This window comes from Leguminivora glycinivorella, chromosome 25 (genome assembly GCF_023078275.1).
Source record: "Leguminivora glycinivorella isolate SPB_JAAS2020 chromosome 25, LegGlyc_1.1, whole genome shotgun sequence".
In the NCBI taxonomy this organism is placed as follows: Eukaryota; Metazoa; Arthropoda; class Insecta; order Lepidoptera; family Tortricidae; genus Leguminivora; species Leguminivora glycinivorella.
Genome location: NC_062995.1, coordinates 6,879,932 through 6,894,685, shown reverse-complemented (window position 1 = coordinate 6,894,685; position 14,754 = coordinate 6,879,932). Strand labels below are relative to the sequence as shown.

Genomic DNA, 14,754 nt, shown 5'->3' with positions numbered 1-14,754 from the left:
TCCGTCCGTCCGTCCGTCCGTCCGTCCGTCCGCGGATAATCTCAGTAACCGTTAGCACTAGAAAGCTGAAATTTGGTACCAATATGTATATCAATCACGCCGACAAAGTGCAAAAATAAAAAATGGAAAAAAATGTTTTATTAGGGTACCCCCCCTACATGTAAAGTGGGGCATGAATTTTTTTTTCATTCCAACCCTAACGTGTGATATATTGTTGGATAGGTATTTAAAAATGAATAAGGGTTTGCTAAGATCGTTTTTTGATAATATTTATATTTTCGGAAATAATCGCTCATAAAGGAAAAAAAAGTGCGTCCCCCCCCCCCCTCTAACTTTTGAACCATATGTTTAAAAAATATGAAAAAAATCACAAAAGTAGAACTTTATAAAGACTTTCTAGGAAAATTGTTTTGAACTTGATAGGTTCAGTAGTTTTTGAGAAAAATACGGAAAACTACGGAACCCTACACTGAGCGTGGCCCGACACGCTCTTGGCCGGTTTTTTGACCTCTTTTAACCACCAGTTGCATAAAATACTATTGTCCAACAGAGTATCAATACTATATTGACATGTAAAGAAAAACAAAATGAAAAGAAAAAAAATTTAAAGATGTAAAAATGTGGGCGCCTATACAACATTAAGAAAAGCATGCTTTGAACCATTCAAATAATATATACAGGTGTATAATATATGTACATTATCTAAATGCTTGCTTCAGTGAAATTGTTGTACAGTTAAATATATCCATGCTCTTTAGCCTATCGTTAGTGTTAAACAATTTACATGCACGCTTAATAAACTCATTACGAGCATAACAAGTCCGACTGCGGGGAATTGAAAATAGTTATTTGTTATACAAGGGGGCAAAGTTGTATTTTAACGCCGAGTGTGGAATTGAATAACGAGCAAGTGAAAGGATTCTATAGTTGAACCACGAGCGAAGCGAGTGGTTCGAGAATAGAATCCTGAACTTGCGAGTTTTTTAACACACGAGAAGTAAAATACATTTGCACCCGAGTGTAACACAAAACTTTTCCCCTCACTATAGCGAGGAAACTACAACGCAAAAAATGCGTTTATCACTGCTTCCAGTAGTTACACAGGTGGTAAATCATCTTTATTACTAGATTCACCTACTTTTATCAATTTTAAAGCAGTTAATTTGACTTTATTCAAGGTCAAATTACTTTACCCACTAGTGGATAAAATGCGTTTTTACCCGCTGGTATTGAAGGACAAAACACGTGTTTCCGAGCTAGTGAGGGGAAAAAGTTCTTTTTTGCGACATTGGCGCTCTCGTCTCGTCGCTTAGCACCCATAGTACAAGCTTTGCTTAGTTTGGGGCTAAGTTGATCTGTGTAAGGTGTCCCCAGTATTTATTTATTTATTTATCTGTCTCAACCACTGGTCACAGTTGTTTATAAATTACTGTAATAACTAAGTCTTACGGAAGTTTAGTCATTACATCACGGATAACAGGTCAGTAATACGATCACAGTTGACATTGTTTACCCAAAGTGTTTTCCTGGCCTCGGTCCAAAAGGATATTAATGTCTATATTCACCTTTCATATTCTGAGACGAACTGCGAGTCCATACGATATACGTCAATGTCAACATTTGGTACTCAACGAAGCAGAATATATGTGAGTGTGCACGGGAACACGTCCCACTTTGTCGATTGTTATAAAGCCGCTTTGTCAGTTTATTTATATAAAGATACAAGTAAATCTCGCCTTAATCACAGTATAATAAAGAGTACTATCGTACAGTATGGCCACTCCCGCTCCCCGCTGAAAGTGCCGCCCACCCCTCTCGGTTACCTCACAGTTACCGCCTGTCAAAAACGCGAACAGTCGACCTGTCATATGTCACTCATACAAGCGTAATACGCGTTCACCTACACGAGCTTAGACTGTGTGCTAGGAACGCGCCTCTTTCATATATTTGATCGCCAGTGTCCGAGGTGTGCCTTAATTGTGCCTTAATGGTAACCGACAAAGGGGGACGTTTTACTAAACACACTCACATATAATAGTGGTATTATACAGATGTAGTGGGAAAAGACAATAACATGCTTTCGTATTGTTATTGTTACGGAAGCGTACGAAACGTGTCATGCTATTTCAGTCAGTTTGAGTACAAGATGTAAGCTAGGAACACACTACGCGGACGTCCGTCGTGAATCGACCGCGGACGGGAATCTGGACAATGACATTACACATAACCGTGCAAACTATCGGTCGACGGACGCGGACGTGGCCTTGAGCGCACGGACGTCCGATCGAAATCTGGCTCTCTGGATGTTTTGTTCCGTGCACACTGATAGGTCGCGGTCGCGGTCGTTTTACGACGGACGTCCGCGTAGTATGTTCCTAGCTGTACTGACATTGACTGAACTATAGCATGACAAATACGAACGTTTCCGGAAAAATACGAAGTAAACCCTTTTCGCAATACATCTAACTTTTGCCCTTGGCTTTGCTCACGTTAAATTCGAAAATTGCGAGGTGCTGCATACAAACTCCCCCCCCCCCATTTTAGGGAAATAAAGGATTAGAAAGAGACAAAAAGTAGCTTATGTTCCTCTCCATCCCTTCAACCATCTCCACTTAAAAAATCATGTCAATTGGTTGCTCCGTTTTGCCGTGAAAGACGGACAAACAAACAGACACATTCCCATTTATACATAAACATATACCTACTCATATCATAGTACCCACATACCACAACTTGTTGGCCCAGATATGATCAGTGTTACGGACAAAGTGCCAAAAAGTTGTAGGTGAAAAATTCAAAAATACGATGCAAAGTTTTTAGGGTTCCGTAGTCAACTAGGAACCCTTATAGTTTCGCCATGTCTGTCTTTCCGTCCGTCCGTCCGTCCGCGGATAATCTCAGTAACCGTTAGCACTAGAAAGCTGAAATTTGGTACCAATATGTATATCAATTACGCCAAAAAAGTGCAAAAATAAAAAGTGGAAAAAATGTTTCGTTAGGGCACCCCCCCTACATGTAAAGTGGGGGCTGATATTTTTTTTCATTCCAACCCCAATGTGTGATATATAGTTGGATAGGTATTAAAAAACGAATAAGGGTTTACTAAGATCGTTTTTTGATAATATTAATATTTTTGGAAATAATCGCTCCTAAAGGAAAAAAAAGTGCGTCCCCCCCCTCTAACTTTTGAACCATATGTTTAAAAAATATGAAAAAAATCACAAAAGTAGAACTTTATAAATACTTTCTAGGAAAATTGTTTTGAACTTGATAGGTTCAGTAGTTTTTGAGAAAAATACGGAAAACTACGGAACCCTACACTGAGCGTGGCCCGACACGCTCTTGGCCGGTTTTTGTAAAATATTTTGAGTTTGAGAATTAATTAATGGGCTGTCAAAATCTTCAAGCTTTAACGATTTTATAGTTTAACAATGTCAAACGTAACATTATTAAAGCGTTTGATGTAATGTATGCAGTTAACGGAAATATTTATTGCAGTAGGTACATATAATATATGTCAATGTCAATATTGGCACAGCGTTTAGTACAAAAATACGACGGAAGAAAAGAAAACACTTTTTCATTCAGATTAAAATAATGAGTTGACATTAGTAGGTGTAACTTTTCACATTTGATTTAATGGAAGTAAAAATATTTTCTCAAACATGGTATGAAATGTTGATGTTATGTGCCTTATAATTGGCAGCGAAGTATGACGTTGCAGGTGCGGCTAGGACGATTGATAGATAATGGAATTTCATACAAACCTTGCAGGCCAAGGCCGGCAAAGTCCTCTTTTTTAATTTCCAAACACAGATAATTGTGACATAACATGCAGGTATTTAGCCAAATAAAAAAAAAACTATAAGGGGCTTTATAGACGTGCCGACTGCAACTGGTACGGGCCCTAGACAATATTTGATTTTGGGTGCGTTTTCATACAAAAAAAATTTTTTTCGTTTTTTTTTTAATTTTTTTTTAACTTGTTTTTTTATAAGCGTATACGGGGTATCAAAGGGGAACGAAAATTCGATTATTTTTGCGCTACGACGCACCGTTTAGGAGATACAGCCATCCAAGGTTACTATTTTCAGTAGACTTTATTTATTTCATACCATGTTTGAGAAAAGCACTATACATACCTCGGCGGGAAATGGGGTTGCCCGCCTCAGTAGCCGAATGGCATTTCTCCGACGCCAAACGAAAACGAAACGCCACGCCAGTTAGTCCGGCTCTGTCGCGCCAATACGCACGAGCGATAGAAATAGATATCTACTAGCGTTTCGTTTCGTGAGCGTTTCGTGAGCGTTAGTACCATTCGGCTACGCACCCTGTTTAGTTTAGTGTATATTAAATTTGTTTGTTATTGTTACAGGACGCGAGACACAAGGCAATGGTGCACCCAGCATTCGCGAACGCCGGCAGGCAAGCCGGTGTGGAGGTCTGGAGGATCGAGGTACGCTCATTTTCAAGTTTTTAGGGTTCCGTATCTCAGCAAGGAAAAAAAGAGACCCTTTACTTTCAGGCAGGCAAATAGTGCGATTATACCTATGGCCTGATACTTTATCATTTATCGCGCGACAATGCTAAGTAGATATTCAATTTCTCGTCTTGTTATATTTCTTGCACATATTAGCTCTTATTGATCTCTGTTTGGCCCAAAGGTTAGCTGGCAGAGAATGCCTTTTGGTATTAAGTTCGCCTTTTGTACATTTTTTTTACTGTGCAATAAAGTTTAAATAAATAAATAAATGCTTGCCTTCTGTGACACTTCCCAATATGCAGTTCCTTGAAGCGATGAAATATTTTAACCTAAAAAATTAAAAAGATACGCAAAATAATACGACGTTTTATGCCACAAAAAAACGTGTATTATTCCACACTCAAACTTTTCACCTAATTCAAATAACTGGGACTGAACTAAGTAAACTAATGTATATAAGTATGTATTTATTATCTATATAAGTATATGTATATATCTATATAACTATATGTCGCCTAGCACCCATATTTGCACAAGCTTTGCTTAGTTTGGGGCCTAGGTTGATCTGTGTAAGGTGTCCCCCAATATTTATTTATTAAATAAAAATAATAAAAAAACTGTGTCTATCTTATAAACTAGGTATTACTAGCTTTTCCCCGCACCGCCCACGTACTAAAAGTAATCTTATTAAAACGTTGACCTTTGGACCCCAATTTCACCCCCTTAGAATGTGGATTAAAAAAATCCTTTCTTAGTACTCCTCTACACCTTATAAGGAACCTACGTGCCAAATTTGGGGTTTCTAGGACCAGCGGTTTCGGCTATGCGTTGATATGTCAGTCAGTCAGTCTCAGTCAGTTTCTTCTTTTTTATATATTTAGATGTAAATGAGTAGGTAATTAATTTTTCATCACATTTGCTGTTTAAAGGTCTCATTGCGTCTACGTGTACTGAAGAATAATGTACTATTTTATTCCCAAGGGAGAAATGGGTTTAGTTTTAAAAATTAATACAATTCCGTACAATACTGAAGTATTGAAGGCAAAGGATGTTTCAATCAGCCGAGGATTTTTTTTGCACAACTAAAATTTGACTATTACGCTAAAAATATATTATACGATATGAAAAATGCGTTTTATTTATGTTTTACAGTGTGTTTTACATTTATTTTGTAAATTTCACGTAGATAAATCGTTACAATTTGCAATCTGGGTGGCTAGCCGAATGGCACAATCGCTCACGAAACGCTCACGAAACGAAGCGCTAGTAGATATCTATCTCTATCGCGCTTGCGTATTGGCGCGACAGAGCCAGCGGCGTATCGCTTTCGTTTGGCGTCGGAGAAATGCCATTCGGCTACGGGGCCTGGCAGGAAATTGTGACGGCCATCTCGATTTGCGCTTGACCATTTTTTTCTCTGTGTTTTCTTCTTAAATGTGATGAAAAATATTGTGTGTAACTCAGGAGGTAAGGATTTTGTAAGCTCGTGTCTATAACTCTCTCCAGCCTGCGGCTTTTTACGGCGAGTTACTAACACTCGTTGACAAAATCCCCCTTACCTCCCTTGTTGCACAATATACTATGTTTCAGGACTTCAACCCAGTGCCCGTACCACAGAAAGATGTTGGAAAATTCTACAAAGGAGACTCCTACATTGTCTTAAAGGTAGATACCAGAGATCATGGCATTATTGCAGATTCATTTGCGTTGAATGAGTGACTCTTTTAGCATTAAATTATGTTTTTTTCTAGACTTCAGCGGACAAACGCAACAACCTATCATGGGACATCCATTACTGGATCGGCAGCGAATCGACGCAGGACGAATCCGGCGCGGCGGCCATCTTGACGGTCGGGCTGGACGACAAATTCGGGGGCGCCGCTGTGCAGCACAGAGAGACGTTGGGACACGAGAGCGCTAAATTCTTGCAATATTTCCAACCAGGTTAGTCTACTGCCTTTCTCTCTTTCTCCAAAATAAAATAATGTCTCCGAAAATGAAATTCTCTTGCTCTTCCTAGTTACTTGGGGTCGGCGCAGCATGTCTTCCTCCTCCATACTTCATGCATGTCTCTATCACCCGTCATCACATCATTAACTTGCTTTCGTTTAACCCAACTCCCCCATTTTACAGTACAGTCACCGTCATAAATAAGTGATGATTTCTGTACAGTCAGACAAAAAAGTGGTTTACCACACACATAGAGTACCTACAGTCAACCAATTGGAACCCTAGGCCACTATACAACCATGTCAAAATGACAAGCAGTAAGAGATTTCTAACAATCTGATTTATAACGTCACTGTGACATAGTTCTACAGTGGCCTAGGGTTCCAATGGTTGACTGTACCTAGTCTGTTAATATTTTTTTTGATGAATATTTTTGCCTGTTAAATTTTATCTTGTTATTTAATGCATGTTAATTATAAGATGTAATGTTTTGAAAAGAAGTGGCCCGCCGTGTTTCTTGCCGGTCCCATAGTGGATATCCCCCTCCCAACTGAGGGGGGACTGAAATCTTCTCGAGGCTGAGGCGTAGGGTTAGAGCCGTATCTTTATTTGACTACTTGAATATGCCTACTTGAAAAATAAATATTTCATTTTCATTTTTCATTTTCGATTAACCACCTTCTTGTCTGACTGTACCATGTCGCTTTTGATCGTTTGACAATTTCGTATGACATTTCAGAGAAGACGTTAAGAGGATACGGTAGCGAAAATGCTAAAATGGAAAGGAACCCCCCTTTCAACTTGGGAATTTTAGTTAAATAATACAAGTGTTATTAACTAGATTTATCGAAAAAAAATTGTCCATTAAATAAAACTCAGTAATAATAAAAATAAAAATAAAAATGGTTTATTCATTAACTTCAGAACTTAACAATGTACATGATGGTGTCTCTTTTTAAGTATACAAGATACCTGTGTCAAGAGACACCGCTCTTCCTTACTGGGTTGCTAATTAACGATAACAAAAGTCAAAGTCAGTCATCAGTCAAAAGATATTTCAAAAAAATCTTTAAAATCGAGGTTCCGCTCTCGACTCTTTCCTCCTTCAAAACTTAATCAATCGGAACGAAATCTGAGAATCTGAATAACAATGAAATAATCTATATCGGACCGTTTAGCTTTTTTGGTTAATTGTTACCAATCTTGAGTATCACACCTTTTTTTTTGCGCCACAATGAAAAAGGCCGTTTTTGGAAATTTTTGATTGGCTCTAGAGTCTTTAAAAAGCAGAATATCAAAAAAATCAAAACGGTCCGACACAGATAAAAATAATAACAATCTGTGTTGAAAAAATCATTGCTCTATCTTCAAAAATCAGGGAAGAAATAGTCGAGAGCGTTTGTATGGAGAATTGACCCCTACCGTATCGTCTTAATGTGACAGGGTATAGAAATCATCACTTATATATGCCGGTGACTGTACAAACCATGAAGGCATTCCGCTTGTATGCCTATTTTGGATAGACAACGCAATGACGTTCGACGTCATTATTCCATTGTGCGATTACTCATCAATTATCTTGTTCAGTCTAAATTGCGCTAATAATCCTGTTTTGTTTACTTCTACGTATCAAAACATTCTTCTGTTCGTTTACCTCTCGTTTACCTACTGTTTCTATGATTATGTCATAGTAGCAAACATTTGTCCAATACCGGGTGAAATCATATCACAACAAGTTACCTGATCGCTTTAAACACATGGACATTAAATTATTTAAGTCTAATGTAAAAATGTGGCTGATTGAGAAATGTGTTTTTTACTCAGTAAATTATTATTTAAGTCCATCAATTTAAGTATTCAATATTTATGATTCAGAATCATCATTTTACCAGCCAGCTTAAGACGTCAGGTAAAAATTTGTATGAAATTACTTTGCACTCTTGTGGATAATTTAAGTTACTCATAATAATATTTATATTTAAGTTTAGTTGTAAATGTATGTATGCCTGAAAAGGTAAAGTCTCAGTGTAACTGAATGTGTAATTGTACCTTTATTTCGACCTGCAATGTAACCTGATTCTTAAATACAATAAAATCTTTGAACTTAAATAAAAAGGACCAGCCATACTGACTTCTGAGTTCATAATCAACAACTTTCATTATGGGACCAAAGCAGAAATCGCAATAAAAAAATTGGCTAAAAATCTCGTGTAATTAATATTGCATCGGCGGCGACAAGAACACTAGATGAAAAAAACCTAAGTGGTTATTAAAAGGTGAAGACGATGACTTGAACATGAAGGAAAAAGAAAAAGTTCATCCTCGCTTTCTCGACACGGTGCACAAATGAAACAAAACAAGAACAAACGGACCTCTCGCTCGTTTTGGCCCAGAACGTACAAATTGTGGACTGAGGCTACCTTTTGAGGTGTTTCCCTTACGCTATGACATGGGGTTCTTCAAGAATCATGACACCCCTCACGTGACACCCCTTGAGTTGCGGGCGTCCATAGGTTACGGTGACCACTTTCCATCAGTCGGGCCGTATACCTGTTTGCCACCGACGTGGTATATAAAAAAAAGTGTATTTAGGGTTATCAAAGGTTGGCGACGCATTTTAAGTGGGTCCCAAGATGTCGCTTATGTCCATCGGGGCGATGACTGCTTCCCATCAGGCGGCGCGTCTGCTCGTTTGCTGTCTATATCATACAGAAAAGTACTCGTACATTTTGTTGTTTCAGCCATTCGCTACCTGGACGGTGGTCACGCCTCAGGCTTCAACCATGTGACCACCAACGCCGGCGCCGCTAAACGCCTGTTCCAGATCAAGGGCAAACGCAACGTTCGCGTCAGACAGGTCCGTACTGTTTCCGAATATTCATGCTTTACAAAAGTGAAATAATTTTTTGCCTGAGCTTATAGCCTGACCAGAAATATATGATTATTGTATTTATCTTTATCTTTAAAATTGTCAGGTAATCCAGTAACTGTATACATCTGTAGTTAGGCATCAAATCCGGTTGTTCTGATTTTTTGCAGAGTTGTTTATGTTGTTGGTCTAATGAATAATCCAAGTTTGTGACCTCGAGCGCCTAACACAAATTTTCCAAATATCGAAAAAATATCGATTTTTGATTTATATAATTCTATCTTCATTACCTACATAGTAATCTCTAACGCTAAGTTTGAGGACCTTTAGGTATTTTATATTGACCTCTATTCCTAAATCTCCAGGTGGAGCCGCTGATTTCCTCCATGAACAAGGGCGACTGCTTCATCTTAGACGTAGACCAGAACATCTACGTATACGTCGGCGAGAAGGCCAAGAACGTAGAAAAGCTGAAGGCCAACTCCGTCGCCAACCAGATCAGGGACCAGGATCATCACGGCAGAGGACGGGTTGAAATCATTGGTAATAACCCTTATATTATCCTAAACGACCTTAGCCTAACCTTTAGTTTGTAAGAGTCACATTGTTGGGTCTAAATGCTAGGCAACATTTGAGGAAACTCTAAACAAACTTGTCATTTGTATGTGTACCTATAAAAATTCACTGCCTTTTACAAAGTTTTCGTCAAATTCCTGCTGATAATTTCTAAAAATTTTTCGGTGTTCCACAAGGGAGCATATTTGGACCCTCACTATTAAATACTTACCTAAATAAGCGATGGTTCAATATTATTGTGCTTTCGATCAAAATTTATTATAAAGACGTTAAGATGAACATCGACCTGGACCCAACCCTCACATTTTATATTATTACTCAGAAAATTTTAAAAGATCTGTTCCAATGTATTTATACAGAAAATTAAGTAACACATTTCTTATGCATTAACTTTTTTTTCTATAGCCTATAATGTGTCCCACTGAACCACTGCTGGGTGCAAGGTCTTCCCTTTTTTCCACCACTCCGCCACAAAATGAGTCCAGGTCTTTCCGTTCCGTCATCGGATTTTCGGTCTACCTCGGCCTTTGGTAATTTGTGGCGCCCATTCGGTCGCTATTTTGGGCCATCTTTCTGCATTAACTTATAAATTATTCTTTAACTTTACAGACCAATACTCCAGCGAAACCGACATCGAGAAATTCTTCACGGCTCTCGGATCTGGCTCCAAGGACAGCGTGCCTGAAGAAAGCGCCGGTGGTGATGATCAGGTATGTATACACACATGTAAAGATTTCTTCAGGTCTTCCAACATAAAGTTGACCCACTAAGTAATTATCTTACTTTGATTTGTTTTAACAGTAAAAAACCTCGTTCCGGACTATTTTACTTTAATGCCGTTACGTTAGAGTAGCATTCTATGATGAAAAGTTTCATATCGTTTTACAAGTTTATGTCTAAAGCGTTCTACTTTCAAAAATCCTAAATGATTCAAGCCAACGAACAGTCTATCCATTCGTTTACCCTACCGCTCGGTACTAGGATTGAAATTGGCAATTATTAAGTGCCGGAGATATTTATATTAATTATTAATTTTTAATGTTGTTTCTCTCTTACAGGCCTTCGAAAGGAGCGAGGAACAGACCATTACCCTCTCTGAAATCTCTGACAGCACCGGGTCTCTCAAGATCACCCCCCTGCCCAAGCCCTTCCGCCAGGAGCAACTCAAGCCTACTGTAAGTCCTGATTTACTTTGGCTTCTAGTTCTTTTAGTTCTACTACATTTCTGAGATTTGCTCAGAGATTTCTGGCAACATTATCTTCGACTACAAAATCTTTAGCAGTACTACCGTTGGCTCTGATATCCTTAAAAGTACTGGTTCTCTTAAAATCATCTCAATGTCTGTACCCTTTCGCTAGGAGCAGCTCTAAGTCCCAATTATCATTATCTTTGGCTCAGAGACTTCTGGCAGCATTGTCTTTGACTCGGATATTTTTAGACAGCATTGTCGTTGGCTGGCAGATATATCTAACAGTATTGGATCCACTTTTTCAAAACGATAATAATATGTATACGTAAAAACTGACTGATTGATTTGTTATTAGGAATGTTACATCTTGGATACGGTCAGCGGCAGCATCTACGTTTGGGTTGGAAAACAGTCTACAGATAAGGTAAGAACAATTATTAAGCCAATATTATTTTAAAACGTTTAATATGAAACATTAAATTAAATAGAAATTAAAATAATTTTTATGTCTTTCAGGAAAATTCTGAAGCTATGAACAAGGCCCAGCAGTATTTGAGTGCTAAAAACTATCCTAAATGGGTAAGTTTTCATCTACCTATAATTTTTCGTGATCTTCCAAACGCAGGCTTTAGTTTTAGTTAAACTCCAGAAAAATTATACGCTTCTATTATTAACTGCGATCCTACCAATAATACGTAGTGGTACGGTTTACGGTAGATGTCGCTACGGGTCCCATTTACCTATTTATATGGTGGAAAATTTCGCTGGCTTGGTTGAAGTCGATGCTCTGCCTGCTGAACCACAGTAGTCGATGCTCTGCCTACTGAACCACTGCCTGTGGGGTCAAGAATCACCCGACAGTAATTTTCCTATTTTAAATTTAAATCTACTTATTTATGTTACCAGGTGCATGTATCCAGGATCCCTCAGGGCACAGAGCCGGCCGCCTTTAAACAGTACTTCACCACTTGGAGGGACGTTGGCATGGCACACAACCGCTTGGTTAGGTCGCTCAGCGGTGAGTTACAATTTGGTGCCGATGACCAGGATAATTGAAATACTTGCTTTATACTGAACATTATAAAGAATAAAACTTGTTTATTATCTGTGTGCTTTCCAATAAAAAATATTCTATTCTATTCTATACTTATCAGAATTATAGACATATTTTTAACATACTGTGAACAACGTTTGACTCATGTTACATTTGTGTTACATTAATTGTCGCTATTGGCAACTTGTTTCGGAACCATCATCTGTACAGCCTTTCTTCAATCAGGCATGAGTGTTACATTACATTTTTTCCATCTTCTTTGAGAAAAAAATTAATGTCAAGTTGAATAACGTAACAGACTTCAATACAGATGCAGATTTTAGGGCACTAAGGAATGTCTTTATTCATATGAACTCTGTTGCAGATGATGAGTACTTCAACGGTGACGAAGCGACATCTGCGAAGCGTGCTCGCGTTGTTGGCAAGACTGGTTCAGCCCGTGGCTTCATGCCCGACCAGGGTGATGGCGAATACGTTGGCTACAGGTTTGTACACAGGTGTTAATGGTTAATGTTAACACATTCACGGCCAGACAAAGAATGACTCACTATGTCAGAAACCGATTGTTATCAGAATTCTATAATCGCCCGCTAGTATGGCAAGAACCAGGGATACCCCCATTTTCCAGAATTTCATTTGCCATAATTTTATTTGCCATCCTATTCAACAACCATAATATTGTTTCTCATAACATCTTATGCCATAATCATTGTTTACTATATTAATCATGTGCCAGAAACTTTGTTTCCCATAAAGTCAGTTTCCATAATGTCATTTGTCAGAATCATCGAAATCCGTAATTACTACATTCCATAACATCATTTGTCATCCAAATTAGCTACCAGAAAATTCAATTTCTATAATGTGATTTGTCAGAATCATCGAAATGCGTAATTATTACAGAGACGACATTACTAGAGAATGAAACTGCTATCAGAAAGTAGGTTAGGTTAGAACTGTGACCCCCTGGAAAATGAAACTGCTTGCAAAGTAGGTTAGGTTAGAACTGTGACCCCCTGGAGAATGAAACTGCCATCAGAAAGTAGGTTAGGTTAGAACTGTGACCCCCACAAAATGAAACTGCTATCAGAAAGTGGGTTAGGTTAGAACTGTGACCCCCCCACAAAATGAAACTGCTACTGGAAAGTAGGTTAGGTTAGGTTAGAACTGTGACCCCCACAAGATGAAACTGCTTGCAAAGTAGGTTAGGTTAGGTTAGAACTGTGACCCCCTAAAACCGAAACAATTGATAATTTCTTATGGCGTTTGAATATCCTATTAAAAAATATTATTGCTCTTAATATATATGGGCAACAATCAATATGGCAATAATTGCTTATTGCGTTTGAATATTCTATTAAACCATATTATTGCACTTAACTGGCTAACAAATAGTATGGCACTGTATGATTATGGAAGGTAATGTTCGGGTAAACAACCAGTATGTCATACAATTATTATGGTAAACAAATCATTCGGACAAATGAAATTCAGGCAAGTTAGATTCGGGCATATGAATATTATGTTAAATTACTGTCGGGCAAACAATAGACAACTGTTAAAGGTTGAATTAAACATTGGATTAAACCCTAGGCTCCAAGTATGTTAAACTAAAATTATACTTTCCTAGAAGAAAAATTTCGTGACATGTTTTCGTAAACCTGGAAACAACATTTTAATGTTGCTAAGCAAAATATGGAAAATTTATTCTGCTACAAGCATACTACTAATAATTCTTTGAGAATTGTGAAAAGAAGTAAATGCTGGCATCTGATAGCATGCTCATGTAATTTTGGTAAAACTGGATCTGGCCACAGCTCATGCTCTTTTTAACCGCCTTCCAAATCTCAAAGGAAGGGGTTCTCATTCGTCTGTATTATTATTTTTTTTTTTTAATGTTTGTTCCTCGATATCTCCGTCGTTACTGGACCGATTTTGAAATTTTTTTTTTGATTGAATGTATATGCATACAGATTAGTTCCATTTTTCTTAGAACCCAGTGCTGGTGGTGGGATCCTGGAGAAATCGAGGGAACTCCTCAAATCTGAAAGGCATACATATGGTGATTTTTGTGTTTTTAAAGGAACAGCATGCATTTACGTACGGGACAGTGACAGTGCAGTGGAACTGCTGATGATGGTCAGAATGGAACTCCTCAAATCTGAACGGCACACTTATAGTGACTTTGGTATTTTTATAAGAACAGCATGCACTTACGTCCAGAACAGTGACATTTGGTGCAGTGGAACTGCTAATGATGGTCAGAACGGAACTCCTCAAATCTGAACGGCACACTTATAGTGACTTTGGTATTTTTATAAGAACAGCATGCACTTACGTCCAGAACAGTGACATTTGGTGCAGTGGAACTGCTGATGAAGAGTGAGCCGCCCCTGGTTAGAGTTCCGTTCTGATAATCATTCTCATCTGTAAGTACTTCAGAATCATCCAAATTTCAAAATTGGTTCAGAAATGACGGGAGATATCGAATAACTGACATTAAAAAATATACAGACGAATTGATAACATAATCCAACATTTGAAAGTATTTATCACCAGAAATCCAAAGGAAGGCGGTTTTTTTTTCTTAAAAATTTTTTGTATTTTTTCTCACATCTTTTGTTCTTTTTTT

The 14,754-nt window shown here is 38.1% G+C and overlaps 1 protein-coding gene across 2 annotated transcripts in view; it reads left to right on the top strand.

Moving 5' to 3' along the window:
• The window catches only part of LOC125239186 (gelsolin-like), a 47,711-nt gene that overhangs the window by 28,041 nt on the left and 4,916 nt on the right, over positions 1-14,754 (top strand). For both annotated transcript variants that reach the window (XM_048146701.1, XM_048146702.1), the window contains 11 exons: positions 4,376-4,456; positions 6,074-6,148; positions 6,235-6,427; positions 9,175-9,290; positions 9,668-9,845; positions 10,488-10,588; positions 10,937-11,053; positions 11,424-11,492; positions 11,585-11,647; positions 11,975-12,086; positions 12,487-12,607. In XM_048146701.1, the coding sequence (XP_048002658.1) occupies positions 4,376-4,456; positions 6,074-6,148; positions 6,235-6,427; positions 9,175-9,290; positions 9,668-9,845; positions 10,488-10,588; positions 10,937-11,053; positions 11,424-11,492; positions 11,585-11,647; positions 11,975-12,086; positions 12,487-12,607 (1,226 nt within the window). The remainder of the gene's footprint in view (positions 1-4,375; positions 4,457-6,073; positions 6,149-6,234; positions 6,428-9,174; positions 9,291-9,667; positions 9,846-10,487; positions 10,589-10,936; positions 11,054-11,423; positions 11,493-11,584; positions 11,648-11,974; positions 12,087-12,486; positions 12,608-14,754) is intronic.